Raw genomic sequence first — 25,579 nt, forward strand, 5'->3', positions numbered from 1 at the left:
GGGATTCTACCCCATAGACCCTGTAGTGTTAGTCACAGAATTGCTAAGCATTTGGTCAACTGTATCTATTCAACAGTGAGACCTGAGAAGGGCAAAGAGGGGTTAGGGTTCAGAGAGGTCCTAGAAGCTTAGGTGCCTTGTCCAGATGGCACTGTCTGTCTAGGTGAATTTTGCTCATCAAGTTGACATTGATAACATTTTTAAAAAGGTGCTCTAAAAAGGGAGGCCCTGGATAGGGGTCCAGCTTGTCTGGATCAGAGCACAATTATCCTAATGCATGGATCTCAGATTCTGTTTTTCATCATCTGTTCCTTGCACTAGTTAAGGTGTTAATTTATTCATTGCTCTCTCTTGATCGCTCTCTTTCCACTTTTCAGGGTTCTGGGAGGATCAAACCTCAGACCTCATACAGGATAGACATCTGCTCTATCATTACATCCCCTTCCACAGAGGTTAAATTCTTTCAAGTGGCTTCCAAATTGTCTCTGCTTCGCTCAGTAAACCGTAAACTCTGACTGTAAATTCCACTTTAACTTAATATCAAAAAGATTGCTTTTTCCTTAAAAAAAGGGAAAATATATATATATATATATATATATATATATATATATATCTTAAAATATATATATATATTAAAAAAGATATATATACATATATATATGTATATATATACATATATCATGGGAACATATGAAATATAGTGAGATATATATATATATATATATGTCTTAAGTAATGGGAGTTTGTTAAAAGGATAATTCAGGCGTCTTACGCAAGTCTCTGCTTTTCTAATATCTTCTTTCTCTTGAAAGTCCCTCGTGGTGGCAATTCTCCCACACTCTCCCTTCATCCTAACTTCTCACCCCTAAGCAGGGCAGATTTAATTTGCTCAGTTGCTTACCCTCTGTTATGGATTGCTCTGGCTCAGTCACACAAGGCCAGTATAGCAGGATTGTTCTCCCTAAAAATCCATTGCTACTTTCACACCAGGTAGGCAGGTTGAGACTTTATGGTCTGGCCAGGGCAAGGCTGTTGATCCTTCTTTTCAAACTGTCTTCCAAAGGGCAGTCCCAATGTATCTTTCCCCCAGAAACCTGTGCCAACAGTGAGGAATTCATTCCTTTGTAATTAGATAATGTGATCAACAAAAAAGCTAGAATATTGTTTAAATGTACATGGATACTGTCTCAGGAGGAACATTGAATATTTTAGCAAACACTTGTTAATCAATTAAAATTTCTTTCTGGCAAATTATCTGTTCTGATCCTTTAATGATATTGTCTATTTGTTGTCCACAATTTCAGTAAGAGTCTTTTCCTTTCTTCTTCTTTTAATCTTCCTTTTTAACTTTGATAAATAAATTTTTTGGTACACAGATTTCAGAATTTTTAATCTGAAATCTGTGTATCAAATTAATCTTTTAATTATTAAAAAATTATAATTATTTTAAAAAACTATTAATCTTTTCCCTTGTAATTCATCCAATCCCTTTGATCTTAAAATTTTTCCTTTTACTATTTTATTGTTTCCTTTTACTATTTTATTTTATGTTTAATACATCAAATAATTCTGGAACAAACTCATGAATTCTCTCTGCATTAAATTATGAAATAATGTTAAATTTATTTGTTGTCACCCTTTTTATGTTACACATTTTTATATAAAAGGCATTGTGTCTCAGTCTGCTCACTTATAAAGAATACCCTAGCAGACTTTTTGTTCAATCGTTTCAACAAGTCCAAAAACGTAGTATAATGTTTCTTTATCTAAAGGGCTTTCTGACTCCTATCATAATTATATAATTTCCTTACTCTCACTTTATAGAAGTGTTTTTATTAATAAAATGTGAATCAAAATTGAAATAAACTTAATTTTATTTCATAATCAGCAAAACATTTCAAGTAAAAAGTACAACTAAAAAATCTTCAATTTTTGTTTTATTTTCACATTTTATACAGCGCACAATATTTATAAGATTCTCATTTTGATTATTTTATAACTAAGGTTGGGGAACAGCCTTAGTTATATATACCAAAGAATTTCTGCTGTTGTTTCCCTCATTTGAGAGCTATAAAGCAGATATTTTACTCCCCACAAAAATTCTAGGAAAAAAAATATACTTTGCTTCTTTTCCTGTTAAACATTAAGAATGACTTGAAAGTTAAAATAGCCTTCTTATTAAGATTAAAGCTCTCTTGAAATCTTACTCGGCTACATCGCAACTTCTAAATTTTCTTATTTAAAAAAATAATTTACAAGAATTGAATATCCTGTGGGTTTTTTTGTTGGTTTTGTTTTGCTTTCTTCCTTCCATCTTTCCCCTTTCCTTCTTTCTTTCCTTGTGTGCATATTTAATTAGAGAGCACCTTTCTATAGACATTAGAGAGAAAAATTTCCTTTGAGGAAAAATGAATAATAAAAATTAATGAAAATGCTATATGGAATGTTTTATTATATAAAATATGTTTAGACACTATTAGCTGTGACCACTGTGCTGCAGAAGCTAAAATGAGAGTACATTTTCTTCACTAAAAATCCCAATGTTTAGAGAAACAAAGAGCAACATACACTAAATGCTTTCTTATTCAGAAATGAACCACAAGCTTTCGAATGACACTCCAGTGAATTTCTGTTATTAAATTCAAAGGGCAGCCCCTGACATGGGGCCACTGATGCTCTCTGGTGCCCATGTTTAAGCAACCACGTGGCATGGTTTAGCCATTCCACAAAGACTCTTCAGAGAAACTTGGATTGAAATTCATAGAGAAACAGACAGGAGATGATTCCTAATGGCTGAGAACCAATCCAGGAAGAAGAATTTTCCATGATTGAAGCTTCTCTTTTGATAACAGATTATCTACCCAGTTACTCATCCTTATTTGTCTGCAAAGTTACAAGAGAAGATCACTAGATAAAGTGCTTTTCCAGTTGCTAAAACCAAGTCTCAGAAAGAAAATTAATCCCTTAATACAAATGTGAGCTCAATGCCAAAACCAGTTTGCGTTTAGGTAGAATTAATTGAATGTGTGGTGTTCCTTTTCTAACAACATCACTTCAGTGGTGAAGAAGTTAAATCCTCACACTAGAAAATTCAAGGATTTTTGATTCAATAATATGATAATGATTGAGGAGATAAGCACCATAAGAGTCCATCTTCGAAAAATGCGTGTCAAAATTGGAGCATCTGGCCACAGCAACAGAGGTCGGCTTTCTTTCTTTGCTTCTCTCACTTATAAACGAATGGAATCAAGGAACTTCAGAGTCTCCAATGTTCTGCCGTTTTGTGCCTGTGTAAATCCATAAAAAATCCAAGATTGTAAAATACTTTATGGTTCAATTACTAAAGGAAGTAAAACTAAAATTCCTTAGGCTAGAAGATTTTTTAAAACGGTGACTTTTTTTTTTTTCTGTCCAGTCCTATGGGAAAGTAAATGAAGATTATAAACCACACATAGCTGAAATTTTATTTTAATCTAAAGCATATACTGCACCATAACGGATTCACAGATTAGAATCACTATAATGAATAAGTCTCAGGTAGAATGCAAAGTATATAAATATATAGCTATTGGGGAAAATGCTAATTTTATTATTATTAGGTTTGCCAGATATAAGTGGGAAAAAAAATGTGTTCAAAGAAGACGTGTTTTACATTGTAATACCCAGCCTGTGTGAGCATATTCAAAATTCACTGGAAACTCATCTGTCATTTGGACCAAACCTTCAAAATACTCTTTTGCCTATTTGTTATTTCCTTTCAATAAAAGGGGCCGGGGGCAATAAAGGCAAAACAAAAAGAAAGAAAGCCTCCTACTCAGGAATCTGGAAATGCCTTAATGATGGAATCATAGGCAGGTGGCGGCGGGACTGAGAAGCCCACCCGGAGGCTGTCGCTGGACCAGTGGAAGTCTGGCCGCCTCAGAGGCTGGGAGGCGTTGACAGAGGCGGAGGTGCTGGAAGAAGGCAGGGTCATCAACTGACTCTCAGTTTGTACAGGAAGCGGCGGACACTGCAGAAACGGATGGAAAGTGGAAGCTCTGAAACTTGATTTTCTCGGGAAGGAATTCGCTAGCTCCAGGGACGCTTGCCGCTGGAAAGTGAGGCTGGCCAGGCTGAGGTTGCTTCTGCGCTCACAGCCGCTGTGGCGGTAAAACCCACTTCTGTTGAGGCTCTGGGTGTGCGAGGACCTGGATCGCCGGCTTGAACTCCACTGTGAGATGGGAGCGCTGGCTCTTCTTCGAGACAGACAAACCAATAATGCCCAAATAAATCCTCCAATTACCAGCCCGATCGCCATGGATACCGTGAAGGACATTAGAAGGTCCTCTGAAACAGAGAATAAACAGCTGAATCGATTTCTAAATAAGTATTCCATTAAAAACACAGGACAGAGTGTAAACTGTAAATTCATGGGAAACGATTGATTTAAGCCTACTTTGGATAAGAGAAATGGTGCTACATGGATGGGCACAAATTCCAGCCCATGCTTCCATTCATTCCCACAGAAAGACACAAATGACACCATTAGTGGCAGCGGTCCGGGTTGCTTATGCCATTTGTTATCTTTATGAACTAAAAATAGTTTCACCAAGGCCATCCTTTAGCTCATCAGTTAGTTGCGAATGTTATTCAAAGATAATTTCCTTTTGATTGACAATTGCAACCTAAGTGCCAAACTGATAAAGAATTTCCTGGTCACTTTGCCTTTTCCTCCGTCTGCTGTCAATCACACTAATTTCTCCCACTAGCCTTCTTCATGATGCCTCACTTCCTGTGCTCATTCTGAGACGGGAAGTACTGGCACAGAACCCTCTGGAGAGCTGACTGATGGATGCCTTATTTCCTGAACTTCAAGACCATCTCATGGGTCTCTGACTCCACGAAGCCATGACTAGGCAGCACCTGGGCTCCAGCTCATGATGCTATCAAGTCCTGAGTGTGATAATGGAATTCCTGTCCCCTGAATGTCCATACAGTCCCATTCAGTCTCTTTCACGTAGACACTTAACTGTATCCTCCAGTTCACAGAGCTTGCTTTTTTTTCCCCCCTATCCTGGAAAAAACAGAAAATTAAAAAAAAAAAAAGAAGTCTATCCTTTTCCCAGATAGAAATGATATCTTACTGCTTCTTTCAAACTAAAAGCATTGTGTGTGGGGGAGGGGGTGGAGAAAGGGAGGGATGGAACTCTGGGCCTTGTACAAGCTACATAAAATCTTGTTGAATAAAACTCAATATCTGATCCCTACTTTAAGTGGGAAAAAACCCTCCAGCTAAAAGACCCCTCCGGCCTCACTAATGACCATATTTTCCTCCCTTCACTCTCTTTATATAGTTCACAAGCCATGCTTGTTTTCTCACTGTCCCCAAGCTTGCCTTTTCCTCTCAACCCACTGTGCTTTCCCCTATGATTTTCTTTATATCTGGATACAACTTTTTAAATTAAATTATTTGTTTTAATTAGCTATGCACAATTTTTCAAGTCACTATTGTACACAAAGTATTTCCACACCATTGTGTCTTCATACGTGTACTCAGGATAATGATGTCTAACTCATTCCACCATCATTCTTACCCCCTAGTCCCCTCCCTTCCCCTTCCCTCCCCTTTGCTCTATCTAAAATTCTTCCATTCCTCCCATGCCCCGCCCCATCGCCATTATGAGTCAGCATACTCATATCAAAGACAATATTCTGCCTTTGGATTTTGGGGATTGGCTGACTTCACTTAGCATTATATTCCCCAACTCCATCCATTTACCTGCAAATGCCATGATTTAATTCTCTTTTAATGCTGAATAATGTTCCATTGTGTATATATATCAAAATTTCCCTATCCATTCATCTGCTGAAGGGCATCTGGTTTGGTTCCACAATTTAGCTACTGTGAATTGTGCTGCTATACACATTGATGTGGCTGTATCCCTGTAGTATTCTGTTTTTCCAATAAAATATAATTTATTTTTCTATTCTTTGGATCCAGGCTGGGCACAGGACTCAATTTGACCAAAAGAATGCAATGGAATCCAAACCTTGCAAGTTCAAGCCTAAGCTGCAGTAGACTTTCATTTTCTACCCTTGCTGTGCTTGGGAATTCTCTCATTGTGGGCATGTGGATAAGGCCAGTGGTGGTGACAGAAAAACATGGCCTGCTTCCCTGTATTGCTCTGGTCAAGAGCCTGCTATCTTTGACAAGTGAAAGGGATAATTAATTCTAGAGAGGTCACCAACTAAGGTTGAAAGTCAGCAGAAAATCCATCAAGCTGATCTCATCCCAAATCATCAGCCCATGGAATTATGAGCAAGTAGATGATCATTGCTTTAGATCACCATGATTTGGGGGGCATTATAGAGAGCAAGAGCTCACTGATAAAAGATTCTAAATGCAGATCTTTCCCCATCATGAGATTTGTAGGGGAATTTGTTTAGACTCCATAATTTCAGTATTTTTTTAAATGATGGAGTTAGATTTTATGATTGCCAAAGTTTTTTTTTTCAGATTATTCTTGTAACCTATGTTAATGTATAGACAATTTGTAAGACAGAAATAACAAGTTGATCTTAACAAATACATGAGCATAATCACTCTGCCTAATTTTAGTGACCTTCTACCATATGCTGCCACATCTATATCCTGTGGAAAGGCATCCTTTGTGGTATCTTTTCTGACAATTATCTTCAAAAACAATTATAATCAAAATCCTATAAAACAATGATTTATACCAAATCTAAATGATATGTTCTCCAAAAATAACATGATAATTTCTGAATTACAAGATGATTTAAGACAGATTTTCTAGGCCTAGAACTGTTATTCTAAAATCTTTCTCATAAAAATAATGTTGATATAGCCTTAGGGTACAATGTCCTCAGAGAGGTTTTGTGGAGGTAGGTTACATCCAAAGAAAGCAAATGGAGGTTGGGAGCGCCTGCCTAGCATGGGAGAGGCCCTTGGTTGGATCCTTGGCACCAAGAAAAAAAAGAAAAGAGAAGAAAGAGGGGTGGCACAAAGAGCAGGAAAAAAAAAAAAAAAAGCAAATAGATGTAGTCCACATTAAAGCTGGCCTTGTTGGTAGCACAGTATGATTCCTAATTTAGCTATCAGTGAACAAATATTTGAAAACTAAAATTCTGCTTAAAAAGAAATTTTAGGAATTCTGCATTGCCAAGACAATGACAGCCATGAAAATCCCATTTTCCAACATTTCTTAACAAAAATTTTAAAAAAGGAGAAAATAACAAACTGAACAAATAAAATCATGAATATGGTTTATGCCTTCAGCCTATTTAGAAGATGAACATCAAAACTTCAAGTTACCAGAAAATGAATACTGGAAAAGAGCCACAGGAAGTTGTTTCATTTTTCTTCCCTTTTTCCACATCTATTGACTTTTTAAAAAACTTTTCACGGGGCTTTTTTTCCCCCTCCTTTTTATAATTTAAATTATATTTTTCTTTTTTCCATCCTAAGAATTCCATTTCTATTGTTTTATAACTTTTGACTCTGGTTTACATTATTTTTCCTCTATTTTTGAGTGTAGTGGTTATTGGTAGTGTTTTATTTTATTGAGTTTTTGGTTTTTCTTTTTCTTCATAGCACTGGTGATCAAGCCCGAGACTTTGACCACATTGGGCAAGTGCCCTACGAAGAATACACTCCCAGCCCTGCTCCACCCATGACCTAGTCCCACTCAAACCTTGGAGATTATGTTAACTTAAAGAAAAGGAGGAACAAAACCCTCAGCCAATGCAGCCCAGCTGGGGGAATCTGACAGCCCACTCTAGACACTGCAATCGCAGGAGAAATAACACAAGTGTGGTGGACACCACACCTGTCAAGGATCTCAAATTTGTCACACATCCCATCAGATCATACAGTTACGACAAGACTTTAAATGAGTGCCAAAGAGATGGGGTGGAGGTGAGGGTAGGCTACCCCAACTCCTGCATCTCTCAGGGAAACACAAAGTTCTGTACAAAAGTATAAACTGAGGATAAATGCTTCAGACCCTTCACAACAATTGGAAAAGTCAGTACTGGAATGACTTTCAAGTAACAGAACCAATATCAACAGTACATGAAGAACCGCCCCCCCCATTATGGTTTGAATATGTGGTGTCCCCTAAAAGCTCATGTGTGTGACAATGCAAAAATGTTCCGAGGTGAAGTGATTATGAGAGTTGTAACCCATTTAGTGGATTAATCCACTTGAGTGAATTAACTGGGAGTCGGGTAGGGTGTGGCTGGAGAAAGTAGGTCACTGGGAGCGTGACTGGGGTTTAGATTTGTTTCTGGTAAGTGGAATTCTCTCTGCTTCCTAGCTGCTATGTCCTGAGCTGCTTTCTTCTGCCATAGCTTCTTCCATGATATTCTGCCTCACCTGAAGCTCCAATCCAGGGCTACAGAGTTGGCCAACTATGGAATGAACCTCTGAAACTGTGAACCCAAATAAACTTTTCCTTTGCATTACAACAGCACAACACTGACTAAAACAGCCCCCATTAAATAATAGGGGCTTCCACTCCCACTGTAAGAGTGACCACATAGGGTGCACCCCTCTGCTTCTTCTGTCCACACCACATCTGCCTGAACCACTGGAGGCTAGAGGGACCTGACTCTTGCTTGGCTTACAGAGGAAACAGGTCCCTCAGTCTCCTACATGGTACACATTGTGTCAAAATCCCCTAATCAAGCTGAGAAAGCCAAAGGGAGACTACACTATGAAATCCAACTGGAGTCAAGGGCAAACACTACACAAAAATCAATACACTAGGACACAATTTCAGAAGAAGCTAATATGACACCCCTAAAGTTAATAATTGCATAGTAACAGATTTCTAAAGATATCAAAGGAGATAAAATGTATTCAGAAGAATGATTTTATAAAACTCAATGAAATCCAAGAGAATACAAATAAACAGTTACATGAATTAAAAAAGACAATGCAGGATATGAATAAGCATTTCCTTTAAGAGATCCAAAGTCAAGAGAAAGTAAAAATTATGCCAGAGGGGAACGTATGCTGGGAGAGGTTGATAAATGAATCTAAGTTACAGCTAGATAAGAGTAAAGAGCTCTGATTACGTACCATAGAACTCAAAAAATCGGAAGAAAAGATTTTAAAAGTTTTTACCATATTGAAAAAATAAATTTTTGAAGGAACACATATGTTTAATCTGATTAGAGCATTATATCGTGTACACATGTATAGAATCATCACACAATGCTCCATTTATATTTCTCCATTAATATGTACAATTTTCCTGCTTTTATGTATCAGTTAAAAATCAATTTAAGGGCTCAGAATATAGCTTGCATGCACAAGGCCTTGTGTTCAGTCCCCAGAACCACACACACATACACACACACACAAAATTAATTTAAGAGATGATGCAAAAGATTATTTGTGAACTATATTAAGAAAAAAATATGAAAGTATAAAGTGGAGAATAAGAGATTAAAATAAATATGGCATAGAAATAAATATTTCATGAAAAAACTCAAACAAAAAATTATTCTGAAGCATCATACTATCTCATATACTAGAAATAAGACATTTGGGAGTGGTGGTGAACTGAGACTTAGGGGCTTTTGCTCTTAAAATATCTAAATTATCATTTTTAAGTAGTAATTTAATAAACAGATTACATCAGAATATTTTGGAAATGCTTTAAGCATTTCTCACCCCATGATGTTTTGGATGTCTGTATCATTTTATATAATAATAGTTTATGAGGAAAGAGATTTACTCAAAATTTTAATTGTTTGTAATAACTAATACTAGATTTCCTTTTTTTTTTTTTTTTTTTTTTTACCACTTGTGGTCATGACCAATTCTGTATTTCACTGAAAAATGTCCTCATCGAACTTAATGGAATGATCTAGAAGAGAGCTAAATAAAAACCAAGAACTGCTCAAGTATTTCATATGACCAAGTCCTTTATTTTCCTTATGAATAACTACATGAGTACAGGTGTTTTACTGCATATGGTGCTGTAGTTAAAAAGTAACTAGCTTTTCCTTGTTTCAGAGTTTCTGGTAATCTTTATTTTTGTGAAAGTAAGTTGACTAATTTGTTACTTGATGCCATTAAGTGAATAATTGTCTCTAAAAGAGTCTACTTATTCACAGAAAAATTTATACCCCAAAGAATCTGTCAGTTAATTATCACAAGACATATTTTAATTAAAGAATATGAACAAAATTCTTCAGAAATTCTGTCGTCTTCCCCTAAGGAATGAATGAATGGGGAGTCCTGTGGTCCATTTGCATGTTTTGCATTTGAATGGGAAAGTAACAAATTAGGTAGAGAGCCTAGCAGGCAAACCATGAGCTCCCTTCAAGTGTGAAGTCTCAGTATTCCACACCTAAAAGGCTTCACTGCAACACTGATTTAAAAAAAATTGATGTTTGAAGGAATATGATTTATAAAATGTAATGCTTAATTTTAATGAATTACCTTGTTAAATAGCACAATCTCTAATTTCAAACTTAATCTTCATATCTACTCTGTGAAATAACTACTCACAGTTTAGCATGTGTCGGTTCCAGGCTGTTTTAAGTGTATTGTATCACCTAATGCTCAAGCCCCCCATAAGAGAAAACTACTGTTATTCCCATTCAATTACTAGTTGAGACTATTGAGAGATATAATTAACAAATCCATAGTCAAATATTTGATGAAGGAGTCAAGTGAGGCTGTGAGTCCAAGGAACTAATAGCTAAATTGCTTATTTTTTAAGTGTAAGATTAAAAACATTAATCTAAAACGAAAATGAAGAACATAAAATGCCTGAAGATTGTAACAATTTGGTGCCAGAGTCTCTGGGAGCCTTCTATGAACATAAATTCTTGGGAAAATGACGATCAAGACACACTGCGTGCTCTACAGATATGTTTTTCTGAATCGGTAGCCTCCAGTGGAGGATTTTAAATATCATCACCTTCAAATATGGACTCACAGAAACGGGGTTTTAGGTAAGAGACTCTTCAAAACTTCTTGGCCCATTCTCCTCATCGTATAAGCATTGAAACAAAAGCTAGAGCTTATGTGGGAGAAATAACATCTTATTTATTTTAATAATTAATTAACATCATTCACTGGTCAGAGGACAATTATTTACACTCATGTGTTGTGTAAATTGAGAAGACAAAGACTCAAATTCACAAAGTACATGCCCTTGGTGTTGTATATTAGATCTTCTTAAGGTCTACATAGGGTCTGACAGAAGATTCCAAATATTTCAGGACTGCAGGAAATACAATAGATGAAATTAAAGAGAGAGATTAGCTTTGTTTTAGCAAAATAAAATTAAACTAGAAAATGAAAGGAGAAAACAGACTCAGTTACCCAACAGCAGCATTTAAAGGTTACAGTAACTCATGTATACAGTCTCCGTGTATACCCTTGTGACTCTCAACTATAGTCTCCTAATAAATAGAATATTCATGATATAAATACTATTAATAATGGAATTATAGCAAGTGTCAGTTTCAGGTAAAAAAAATAGAAACTTTTGAAGTGTACAATTAAGAGAAAGTAATTTTTTAACTATTAAAGTAATTGAGAAAATTAGCAAAGACAACAAAAATACATCGAGAAATAAATTTATAGGTAATTAACTTTTTCCAAAATATATTATTTTTCTGATATAGTAAAACTATGGTAATATCCAAACTCCAAAGGACAAATCACTAAAGACCATATTGGATCACTACAGGCTTCTTAAGATGTATTTCAGTTTTATGAGTAAAAAGGATCATTTTTATTGACACTAAAACTAGAGCTCTATTTCTAGGAGAGCAATTTGAAAGTTGCTCAAAATGTGGGGAAATGACTAAAAATACCATTGAATACAGGGTTACATTGATATCTGAAAGGATTATATAAATTTAAAATATACATGAGTGTCATGGGAATGATATATGCATATCTATAATAAGCAATTAAAATTTGAATGAATATAAAATAAGGTGAAGCTACAGAAGCCATAATAATGAGATAGGAAAACATTTGCCTTTGGTATATGGGTTTGCTTAATAATTGTTGAATGGACGTCTCCCAGAGCAAAAGTGAACTCCAAGAACACCATGAACTTTACTTCCTAACCTGAAAGTGAGTCTCATACCCTTGCTCTGCATGCAGAATTTTTAAAACAGTTACAAATGAGAATGTTGACATAAGAATTTTGAAGACTACTTAAAATAAGCAAGAAGCTTATCTATCTTATTAAACTCCATTAAGTCCAAACTGCAAAAGTAAGTTTAAAAATGCAGAGAAAGAAAGGTCAAAAGTCATAATTGAGGTATAGCCTGTTCCATGGATTCTTTTCATCTAACTGTAGTTAATGATTTTTTTCTGACCCACCTATACTGTGGAATTCAGAAAACATATTGTGGAAGATGCATCCACTGGTCATACAACTTCAACTCTTTCATTACATAAATCCATATGACAGGTTGTTGACCTTAGGAGCTTTTCTAAAATCCTAGTATAAAATAAACTGTAACTCCCCAAATAAAGTCATTGGCAAAGATGCTGCTTCTTTGAAAACTATGTGCCTTCATTCTCAATAACTTCAGGGAAAGAAAAAGGAGTCATAATGTTATTTCTTATAATTTAAAGCTAATGTTATTAATGAGACCAAACACTTACTTTGGTCTTATTACCTGGGTTACTTTGCTCCTCTGAAGGCAAAAGGAATAAACTCTAACATTAATAAGACATACCAGATAAATAAAGCTTTGTGTCTATACAAACGGTAACTCTCTGGCATGTAAAAAACCTCAGTGAATTCTAGCCATTCCTAGTAATAGTTGCATAACTAAATTCATTTTCCCTTCTTGGTCTAATAGCAGCTACTATAGTGCCTTTCAATTCTAAGATTCTAAAATTGATCATGGGTTTTCAGTGTCTATAATGAATACTTCAAAGTCCATCCATTGGTATTCAAAGTTAGTGGAGGCCACCACCTAGTGGCCTAGAGTTGAATCATTCCAACATCTGAAAGTGGATTATCAGAGACAATAGAACATTGACTAAAACATTCAAAATCCTTTGCAGTTATGAGACTCACAATCTCACCTTTGACCAAAGTGCCATGAAGCTTATAGTATCCTAAAAGTGTATAGGGGGATGGTTAAAACAACAGGGAGACTTTGGTGAAAGGATATTTTTAAGAAGAATACTATTTAAGGCACCTAAGTTTGATTAACTATAAGTTAAATTGTCAAAGAATACACATTATATGATATGTCAAGAGCTTTGTAATGTTTTGAACAACCAATTAAAAAAAAGTAAAAAAAAAAAAAATACACATTTTTTTTGTTTATCTCTTCTACTGGAAAATTCTATTTGATTTATTTTTACGAAAAGCCCAGAATTCACTGTCCTCCATCTACACAGCTCCTTCTCTGGTGCAAGTGACCACCATGTGCACCTGGACTATTGTAACGCTGGTGTTCTGTGTCCGTCCTTGGTGCCTCTCCCACACCCCAGCTGCAGTCCTTTCTCAAACAGTAAAGAGAGTGAACTCTTCAAAACGTGAGTCAAATCATATCACTCTTTTGTTCTATCACCTCCACTTCTCCCACAACAAAAGCAAACTCCTAACCCTGGCCTCCTAGTCCCTATTTGATAGACCCCTGTGCTCAGAGCTCATCTCCTCCACTCTTCCTCTGGGTCACTCAGCTTCATCCCACTCTCCCGCTTGCTGGGTCTTAAACACAGCATATGTGCTCTTGATTTATAGCCTTGCACTGGTTGTGATGTGCTCCTTAAAACCCTTCCATAGCTCTTCATGTGGTGAACTTCAGGTTTCTTATTTCTACATAGTCTTCTTATTTATCCATAATCCTCTAATGGCAAAAGGAACAAACTCGAACATTAATAAGACATACGAGATAAATAAAGTTTTGTAATTTGTGTCTATATAAACAGTAAGTGTCCACTCTATCTGAAAGTACAGCTGATCCTATCTCTTACGCAAAATTAGCATTCTTGATATTCTTTTTTATTTTGCCATTAATGTGTTAGGGTCTGTAAACAAGTCAAGATGGCGCCTGGCATTTTGCAGAGGGAGTGGTTTGTGAAGTAACGCCAGCAACCATTAAGGGTGGAGATTCCTTATTGGTTGACTGCTGTATCTAGTTTATGTTAATTAAGATAAGCTGTGTGGAATGTATATATACCCCTCCTGTCCTACAATGAACGGCTCCCACTCCTGCTGTATCAATGTACACAAGTTGTTCGTCACCCCCCCCCCCCCCCCGTTATTTTGCTGCAGCCGGACTGCGTCAAATGGAAATTAGATTTATTAATGTGAACTCTTTTTAAAAAATTAATCAAATGTGGTTTAGTCAGATTTTTCATTGTTGTAACCAAAAGACCTGACAAGAACAACATAGAGGAGGAAAAGTTTGGCTCATGATTTCAGAAGTTAAGTCTATGCTCAGTAGCTGACTCCTACAGTTACCACCCAGTTAATTCATATCAATGGATAAATACACTGATTAAGTCACACTTCACAACCTAATTATATTACTTCTGAAAGCTCTTGCGTTGTCTCACACATGAACTTGGTGCATTGTGGTCCATGTATCATTATGTTTAAAAGATGCAGGGGAACTTGTATTTGGAGTGGCTAGCAAAAATTTCATGAAAGAAATAAAATTTGGGATGCCCTTTTGTGTAGAAGTGTTAGACAAATAAACAAGGCATTGGAGGATTTGAAAGTAGTTTTGACCAATAGCCAGCAACATTCTAAATATAATTAGTACACAGTATTGCCACAGTGGAGAGTAAATTCAGAAGGAACTGGGTGGCACATAACCCTTTCTGTGTATGATGGGCTAACTGGAAATAAGTATATTTGTTTAAATAAAATTTTATAAAAAATAAAGATTTTAAATATATTTAAAGTCTCTTAATCCTGTCCAAAACCCACGAAAAGAAGAAGGAGAAGGATAAGAAAAGGAAGACCAAACAAAGAAAGGCACATTTATACCAGATTAAACTAAGATGACTTCCCCTAACTAGCTGCCAGTGGGGGTGGGGGAAAATGATATACTAAAAGGCTTTCCAAGAAGCATAGACAAGTGAACAAAAACCAAGAGATATATATGGTAATGGAAAAATATCCAGTATTGGAGGGGCTAAGGATGTCTTGCAGTGGTAGAGGGCATTCCTAGCTTGTATGAGACCCTGGGTTCAATCCCTAGTACTTCAAAAACAAATTAGAATTTCCACACACAAAGGTTAAAATAACCATGAATCAGTATGTTAAAAATATGCAGTAAGTTGAAAATTTGGGGCAAAGACTGTGAATCTATGAAAAATATCATATAAAAATGTCTAATGAAAATCATTAACTACATTGTACTCTATTTAAAAAAATTTTTGTATTGTACTTTAAATGTGAAATACCTAAGTATTTGAGATTCATCTAAAATCACATTCAGAGAAAATTTATAATTTTAGGGATTATATCATTGAAAACATAAAATATCAATGTCTTAAACATCCATATAAAGGAGTGAACAACAGGCCAATAAATTGAACATCAATATAAATAAAGAACAGTAGACAATTATGACAAAGCAGAATCTAGGAAAAAGGCAAAATTAAAAGATATGAAGAGAAAAATTCCAAAACAAAGTGTGATTTCCATGAAAAAAAATTAATAATCTACTATAGGAATGACCAGATGGAAGGAGAAAGAGAAAGAGACAGACAGACCAATATTAGAATGAAACTTTAGTGACACTGGAACAGAAACAAGCAACAGAAACATTCAAGATTCCAAGTAACTTGTGAACTGACTCTTCCACGGAAAATGACTATAAACACTGAATGTAAGAATAAAGAGCTATACCTAAAAGCACTGAAGAATGACCAAATGTTTGCCTCTGTTAAAGAGGAGTGGATATGTGGGAGAAAAAAAAATCAGCTCTGGGAAAGTTTTTTATTTACCAAAGCCTCAACCCGAGAACAGTCTCAGGCTGAATTATGTGAGGCAAGTAAAACCAAAACTGAGAACTTGCATTATTTCTGATCTTGAGAAATAGAGGACAGAGATCGTATCAATCAGAGCTAACAGAATATTAATGGGAAATAAATTCTGGGAAAAAAAGCCAGAGAAAAAGATCCCCAAATGTCAGCTGATAAATATTTCCCATAACTATTGCTGACTCCTAAATCACACATACATAGGGCATATCACAAACAGTTCAGCTAGAGAAAAGCAAGAAAATTAAACTGAGTGTGTTAGTCAGCTTTGCACCACTGTAAGCAAAATACCTCACAAAAACAACTTAGAGGAGAAAAGATTTATTTTGAGCTCATGGTTTCAGAGGTTCAGCCCTCAGGGACTTCATCACTGTGGGCCCAAGATGAGACAAAACATCATGGTGGGGGGCATAATAGAGGAGAGCTGTTCAGCTCATGGCAGGCAGGAGAGAGAGAGAGAGAGAGAGAGAGAGAGAGAGAGAGAGAGAGAGAGAATGAGAGAATGAGGAGCTAGGGATAAGATATATAATCCCCAATGGCACCTCTATGATTTATAAAATAATATAAAATATTTGACACATATATAATTATGGCCCCAGAAACAGGGCAAAGAGAACAAAGCTGAAAAATATTCAAATAAATAAGGCTGAAATTTTTCAAAAAATGTGAAAGAAACAATCTACAGATCCAGAGTTTTGGTAATATCAGGCAGAAAAAATATGAATAACCAAGCATGTACACATCATACTCAAATAGCTTAAGATCAAATATTTTAAAAATCTTTAAAGATAATAACATATTACATTAGAGAGATAGTTATTTGAGTAACTCCTCATCTCTAATAAGAAACAATATTTTAAAGTGATTAAAAAGTGCTCTATGTAGAATTTTGTATTCCACAATAATATCCCTTAGGAGTAACGGTGAAGTGGACATTCTTCAGGGGAACAAGAACTCAAGTCCATCAACACACCTACACTAATTGTTGTGCCAGAGACAACTAGGGCTGGGGAAAATGACAAGAGGTAAAAACATGGCTCTTCAAAGAAATTAGCCATGTCAGGAACAGAATCAGGGTATTCAAAAAAACTCGGTCCCCTTAATCTTTAATATATGTATGTATAAATACATATACACATGGCTATATACATATATAGCTATTTATAGAAAAAAATAAATAAAAATATTGTCATATGAGGTTTATAATTATATATATTTTACATATGTATTGTTATAAAGAACTTGGTATAGAATATCAGTAGATCTATTTGCTTTATTTTTTATTTAGAACATCTTAAGCATTCTAAAATATCCCTATAAACTATATTAAGCAATAAAATCTAATATATGAAAATATTTTATATGATAATAAGTAATTAGCAAATATAATTATAACATTGCACTAGCATCATTAAACATAAAACACCTAGGAATTCTTTTTTACAATGGATGGGTAAGATTTCTGCCTCAAAACCTTCAAAATATTGCTGAAATTAAACAAAACCTCAATAAAAGGAGAGATATATTATTTTTGTGGACTGTCAAACTCAATACTGTTAAGAAGCCAAGCTTGCTTAAATCAATCAACAGGATTTTTGTGGCATTTTGCAAATTATTTCAATTGTATGTTAGCTTTTTATCACTATAGTAAGTACTGAGCCAAGTCAACTTGGCTCAACTTTTTATCACTATAGTAAGTACCTGAGCCAAGTCTACAAGAGGAAAGTTTTGTTTTGTTCAATTTTGGACTTTCCAGTGTATGAGCTGGAAGACCCATTGCTTTTAGATCTCTGGTGGGAGTGGAGGGCAGCACAGCATGGCAGGTGTTCTTGGCATTGCAAAGATGCTCACTTCATGGCCAGGAAGTGAGAGCAGAGAGAAAGAAGATACCATGGTCCCCAAATTTCCCTCAAGGTTATCCACTAACGACCTGAAGACCTCTCACTAGGCCCCACCTCTTAAAGGTTCCACCACCTCCCAACAGAACCACAGACTGGAAACTAAGCTTTTACAGCATGAACCTTTGGAGGACATTTAAGGTCCAAACTATAGCACATCGTGTAAGGATATTTGAAAGAGCAAGAGAAACAAAGTTGGAGACATCTCATTACTTGATTTCTAAATATACTATAAAGCTAAAGTAATCAGAACAATATGTTCCTAGAATAAAAACAGGCACATAGACTATCGAACAGAATAGAGATCCCAGAATAGACCCATGAATTTATGGTCAACTGATGTTTAACAATGATGTCAAGAGCACACAATGGAAAAAGGACAATCTCTTCAAGAAAGGTAACAGTAAAACCAGATACTTTTTCATGCAGCATGAAAAGGGAGGACTTAACTCAAACCACATACAAAAAGGAACTCAAAATGGATTAAACATTTAAATTTAAAGCCTAAAACCATGAAACTTCTAGAACAGAACACAGGAAAAAGTCTTGACATTGGTCTATGCAATAAACATATATATATATATATAATATATATATATATATATATATATATATATTATATATATATATATAATTTTAACGTAACATCACAAGCACAGGCAACAGAAGCAAAAATAGACATCAAACTCTGAAGCTTCTGCACAACAAAGGAGTGAGGATACAACCTATGAAATGGAACAAATATATTTGCAAAACAAAGATCCCATAAGGGATTTCTGTAAAAATATATAAATAATTCATACAACTCAATGGCATGAAAACAAATAGTGATTTAAAAATGGGCAAAGGACCTGAATAGACATTTATCCAAGGAAGAAAATGGTCGATAGGTATAAGAAAATCTGTTGGTGACAAATGTATGTGATGCCAATGCAGAGATGAGGGAACTTTTATACACTGTTGTTAGAAGTAATTAGCAAATATAGTTATAGGGACTGAGGTTGTGGCTCAGGGGTAGAGCTCTCACCTAGCATGTGTGAGGAACTGGATTTGATCCTCAGCAAAATATAAAATAAAATAAAAAGGTATTGTGTCCACCTACATAAAAATAAGTGTTTAAATATATATATATATGATATAATTATGACATTGCAATAGCATCGTTAAACATAAAACACCTAAGAATATTTTTTTTATAAAGGATAGGTAAGAACTCTGCACCAAAACCTTAAAAATATTGCTGAAATTAAACAAGGCCTAAATAAATGGAGAGATATTATTTAATGGATTGTAAAACTCAATGGATGGGAATAGAAAAGACAGTAGAATGAATTAGTCATACCTTTCTGTGTTCATATATGAATACACGACCACTGAAACTCTACATCATGTACAATCACAAGAATGGGATCATAATTAGAATAAGTTATACTCCATTTATTATTTTATGTCAAAAATACACTTTACTGTCATGTATATCTAAAAAGAACAATAAACAAAAAGAAATGTGAATTTGTGTAACCATAACTAAAACAGCATGGAGTTTCTTCAAAACTAAATATAGAATCACCTTATGATTCAGGCAATCCCTCTGGGTACATATCTCAAGGAAATGAAATTAGTATCTCTGAGAGATATCTGTACTCACATGTTCACTGAAGCATTATCACAATAGCCAAAATACAGATTCAACCTACATGTCTATTATTGGATAAACAGATAAAGAAAATTTGATATATATAAACACATTTTTTTCTACATGATGTTGAATTCATAAATCCCATATATGACAACTGTCCCATAAAATTGTATTATAGTCATTTGGGGTTGTATAAGTGCTTTCTGTGATGTTTGCACAATGAAAAAATTACCCAACAATGTATTTCTCATAATGTATCCCTGTTGTTAAGCAACACATATGTGTATGTGTGTATGTAAAAGAACATTATATAATAACTGAATATTATTATTTAATCTTAAAAATAAAGGAGGAATTCCTGCTGTTTGCAACAACATAGATGAATCTGGAAGACATTAAGGCAAATGAAATAAGCCAGGCACAGAACCTATTGGTGCTAACTGCACAGTTCTTTAAATGTTTCTTCTGTACATTTAAATTTTTAATAATATAGTGTTGGGAAAACATGAGAGAATGTCACCAACAAGTTTTACCGAATGTATTTGGAAGTTTGACTTAAAAGGGCATAAACAGCTGCCATAAACAGAAAACTCAGTGGACACTCTGAGTGGTCACTATTATTAATGCAGTCCAAGATGCTGTGATTGTATTGATGATTTTTTTCAAACATTTAAACAATGAGCAATGCAAATCTTACTAAAACTTGTCCAGACAATAGAAAACCCAGGACTGCTTCCCACCTTGTTTCTTGAGGCTTGTGTAACATTGATAACAAAATTTAGCAAAGTGATAATGAAAAAGACAATTCTCATTAATTTCAGTGCACAATCCTGAAACCACAGATGCATTGACCAGTAGTAGAGCATGTAGGCTCCCTCACAGCTACTGAATCACAATCTCAGCTCCCAGTGAGAGACAAGTTATAATAATTCTTTCTAGGTAATTTAGACATAGCCATTTTAAAGACTAGTATTTATAAACCCTCATTTTTCAAATTTTCTAAGTAATTGTGATGAGGAAATAATTAATAGGCTGTTAATATTCATCATTGTTAATGTGTCATGCTAATGATGCATAATTGTTGAAGACCATTCACAACTCTAATTGAGGTGAGTTTGAAATGTGCACCATTTGTTTACTATCTGGAAGGAGACAGGACTTCCTTGAGGCATGTGCTCAGCCAGGAGCCTGCTCCCTTCAGCTTCTCTGGGAACACTCTGCTCCCGCCTACTGGGGAAGATCCCTTTGTGCTATTTTTCTACAGGCTGAGAAAAAACATTTCCAGCTCTTAGACAAGGATTCCTCCCTTCAATAACACTTAACTCCCTCCAAATTGGTTCCCAGCCATTCATGTTATTCAGTTACCTTACAGAAGGTTAAGACAGCTAGCAAGCAAAATAAAAGTCAATGCTTCACTTTAAAATTACTAAATAGGGGCTGGGGATGTGGCTCAAGCGGTAGCACGCTCACCTGGAATGCGGGCGGCCCAGGTTCAATCCTCAGCACCACATACAAACAAAGATGTTGTGCCCGCCGATAACTAAAAAATAAATATTAAAATTCTCTCTCTCTCTACCTCTCTCTTTAAAAAAATATTTAAAAAAATAAATAAAATTACTAAATAAATTGTTAAAAATAGAGAAAAAAAATCATAGTCTTGAAAACTAACATTGTTACTTCAATAACTAGATATTTTGAGAGAAAAATTTTGTTTCAACTCCAAAATGCTAAAAACCTAAAGCACTTGAGAACATACCTTTTTACTATAAACAAAGTTAGGAAGAATAAAACATGGCCTATAGGTCATTTTTCATGAGCAGTGTGAAGAAGGATTTCAAAGAGAGAAAGAAAAGAATTATGTAGCAAAGGAACACTGAGAGTTTCAGAGAAGGGGCTCGTTGCTTCATTCCTGCTTGTGATGAGCTACAGACTGGTGTATGGAATGCCAGGGAACTCAGGATCCATTCCCAGCTACTTGGAGAAGGTAATACTTAGAGAAGCTAGTAGCCCTCTGAGAAGCCTGGGTTCTCTGGAGGGCAGAACTGGAAGCCAGGCTCCTGATGTTAAAAATTGTTCAGTGCCACTGAGACAGATAGAAGAGCACCTGAAAGAGGGCCAGGAAACCAGGGGGATTTGCAGAAAGGAAGAACCACACTGTGAGCAAATGTTGCACAGATCATGTGAGCCAGATTTTGCAGTAAAAGCTTCAGCAGTGAAGGCAGAAAGAGAAAGAGCAATGCCCCAAAGCATTTGAGAAATACTTGTCAGTAGATGTCAGCAGAGGCCAGAAATTGGTCAAGAATCAAAGGCTCTTTTCCTCTAGTGTGTTAGAAAATATAGAATATGAACTCTATAACCCCCACATCCCCTTTCCAACCTTAGAGAAAAATGTGAAGAGGCTTGAAGCCAATAAGTTGCAAGTGATTGGAGTTAAATCAGATCAAACTTTTGCACTGATATTTAAAATCTTACTAAAATCATTACTGTAAGTACATGTATGAAGACACAAATGGTGTGACTCTACTTTGTGTACAACCAGAGACATGAAAAATTGTGCTCTATTGTGTAATAGGAGTTGAATCACATTCTGCTGTCATATATAACAAATTAGAATAAATTTTTAAAAATACTACCTTCAACCTGTCTTTCAACTATGTCCCAGTAATTGCCAAAGATGATCATCCTAATTAGGCATCCACTTGTTCACAAATGTGCCTGAGAATTCTACTCCTGCAGATTTACTGCTAACATTTCTCCTGAGCTCTCTGAACTTCCAAACCATGTCATATGTATGTCAACGACTCCTAACACATTATCTAATATGCCCAGCCAATGTTTCTGAGTGTGAGCTGAATGAGATTTAGTGAAAAATGAATGTCAGGATGCTTTAGAATTACCTCCCTTTTTGAATCTTACCTTTCTATGAACAGGTAATGTTCCATTTCCTTTTAAGAAGGAGTTAGAAACCATTTTACCATATATTTTAAAACTCCTGTAAATATTTGTTGCCATTTTCGCCATTAAAAAGATAATATATGACAAAATGGTAATGAACATGCATACAAAATTGCATACATTGTCATCTCCAAGAATTTAAACCTCTAAAAGAGACATTGCATTTTTTTGTGAAGATTAAAATAGGTGAATAAATGCAAGCTCCTACATCAACTATATCTTTCCTCAATTTGTTCTATAAAAGAAGCAATCCCTTGCTCCCCAAGAAAAAACATGAAAAGGTAGCAGGTCCAGCCAAAGGTATGTCTTGTGCGGGACTCTTAAGTACTAAGAGAATAACTGAGTTCAATGACATTTGTATTCTATTTCATGAGAGCAGACATAGAAAACTTTCATGAGCCATATTTCCTGTTGTTTTTAGGAGGAAGGTTTATAGAGAAGGGAAGTGCAGTAAAGAAAGAAAAGGCGGAAGGTGTGAGGTGGGTTGTTGTCACTCTCAGGCCAATTTTGTTGGCAACTCCGGTACTCATGACTTTGCTATTTGAACAATGCTCAGTAAGTTTTAGTGGGTGATATCTACAAAAATGCAAACCATCATTATTGGTAACACTATAGCATCATTATCCTGTTGGCTTTTTTTTCCACTCATTAAAGTAAACTGGGAAAGTCATATTTGGAAAACAACTTCTTATGTGCCTTAAACGTGTTAAGGATGGGGAAATTTTGTGGTTCTGTGTATAAGTTATGCTTTTTTAAGATATTTTTTCTGTGTTTTATGAATTCGGAGTGCCAAGCAGACAAGTATCTTTGGAAGCCATAAACAATGTGTTATAATGCACTGTACAAGATTTTAAAATAATATTTTGAAGGAACCAATTACCAAAATCAATATCAATTTAGAAACAAAAATCAAGAAATGAAAATAAAAAGATTGACATTTGTAGCTCAGAAAATGCTTGAATGTTATATATTTACCCTCATATTTTCATTGTATATTTAATACCTTTAACCACAGAAATAATACTGTAATCTTTTACCTATTTTTCCCCAAGTGATCAAATATTTTGTTTTCCAATTTCCATTGAATTTTCATACTTACAAATGCAACACTCTTCTCAGTTTTCTTTTTCCCACCTATTTTCCATTATATTCACATGCCAAGAAAAAGAAATATTAGGGCCTATCTTTCATATAATAACTTTGTATTTCCTCTTAAGCACAGATCTATTTATAAAAAATATTACATTTTAGGATAAAGGGATGGTCTCCAACTAAGCATTCTCTTATTAATTTCAGCTTTAATGAGTATTATTCATGTTTTATTCAGTAGATGATGGATTATTTTCCTTATATTAATCTTAAATTATGAATGGCTTGAAAAAATAGATCTGGATTTCATATATTAAGTTTTGCAATATGAGTTAATTTATTTTTGAATAATTTGTACAATTACTCATTTTTGTAATGGGGGTTTAGTTTAGACACATTCTAGCTATTTTCAGCATGTGGTTTGCATGATTGCTTTCTCTGTAAATAAGGACAGCAATTAATATTGTCACAAATATATAAATAGATCCCACAATTCAAAGGCTTATTGTCTCTTGGTATATAACTAGAAAAAGCTATCACTAAAGCTGTTCTGTATAGTATGCATGCATAATTCATTTTCTTCTCTCCCAATTTATCATTTAATTTTATCAAGATGTTCATCATTAAATTTCTCTTTAGGCTTGAAACAAATAGAAATGGTTATTGACAGAAAAGAGTTAATTCCCTTGATGCAAATTGCTGTGATGATGGTCAACTAGACCTGATTGTTGGGGACAGTCAGAAAGTGTCATCCACTTTCACCTGATGGCTCTCAAAACCTTATCTTAAATCACAGTAGTAGTCTGAAATAGTTTTTTTGAGAGGACTAAAAACTTGTTCCGAACATTTGATCCTGGCTATAGATCTCCTCATAAACTCTATTTCTTTTTCCTTTAAAGCTTTTTTTTTTTTTTTTTTTCTGGATGTAACTGAACTTATCTTCTTTATTTTTAAATTTCTCTGAACCCAAGAGACAGGTCAATTTCACATCCTAGCCCTTCTTCCCTGAACCTGTAGTGACAGGTAACTGACTTTGGCCCGTTCCTGCTCAAAGGTCAGCTTTGGGGAACACTAAAAAAACCTTAGTGTGGGCTGATCTAAATAAAAAACCACCTTGGTATTGGTCCTCTATCTCTGGGATAGTATTGGAATGCTATATGAACTTCTCCCCATATATTATCATATATATATATGGAATAATATATGTCATATAGGAATCACATTATATAATTATATTTATTTTATCATGTAATATATAATATTTATTATATCTAAAATTATTGTAATTGTACATAAAATATTATTTTATTTGCAAAAAATTCTTTATATTTGTCATGCTCTAAATTCATTCAAGTATAGATTTGTTATTCATATTCACTTTGGAAATTAAAAGATACAACATTGACAACTTAAGTTACAAAAACCCCTGTAGAACATCTTGGTTTCATTCAATAAAATACATAACACAACCTTTACACAAGTAATACACGTTTTTTTCCAATAAAATTCATTCTGTCATATTCCAAACAGCAATTACTTCCACCTTATATTTCTTTTCTTTTTTTAGCCTCATTTTCAAATTCTCCTTATTTTCTAATTATATTTTATAATGCCAACCAAAATCTATACTTCTCCGGGTTCTTTGATGTCTCTGTAACTCTCTCCACAGATGTTTTATACAAATAACATTTCTGCAGTAAATCTATGAAAACTTGGATATAATCAGTTTACAGTAAACAAAATGTCTCAGCAATTTCCATCATTGTCATAAATTATGCACTACATTTCTCTGAGTCTGAATTTAAATTTAAAATGTTTAAAGAAAATACCTTACCCCAAAAGTTTTCTGGCCATGGACTTCCTAAACTTGTGTTATTAGCCATAATATCCACAAGAAAGAGAAGATAGAAAGAAAAGCCAGTATGTCCCAAAGAAGCTGTTACAGTCTATGTCTTTGTGGTTCAGCAAGAGAAAAATTATTTTCACACAACCCCT

At 34.8% G+C, this 25,579-nt stretch overlaps 1 protein-coding gene across 1 annotated transcript; it reads right to left on the minus strand.

Moving 5' to 3' along the window:
- Window positions 1-1,918: 1,918 nt before the first annotated feature.
- Myct1 (MYC target 1) lies at window positions 1,919-25,579 on the minus strand. The gene is made up of 2 exons (XM_076859471.2): window positions 25,419-25,579; window positions 1,919-4,326 (listed from the first exon to the last, which is right to left on the minus strand). The coding sequence occupies exons 1-2, from the start codon at window positions 25,465-25,467 to the stop codon at window positions 3,815-3,817; spliced, it is 561 nt and encodes a 186-aa protein (XP_076715586.1). The 5' UTR covers window positions 25,468-25,579; the 3' UTR covers window positions 1,919-3,814.

This window comes from Callospermophilus lateralis, chromosome 6, assembly GCF_048772815.1.
Source record: "Callospermophilus lateralis isolate mCalLat2 chromosome 6, mCalLat2.hap1, whole genome shotgun sequence".
Lineage (NCBI taxonomy): Eukaryota > Metazoa > Chordata > Mammalia > Rodentia > Sciuridae > Callospermophilus > Callospermophilus lateralis.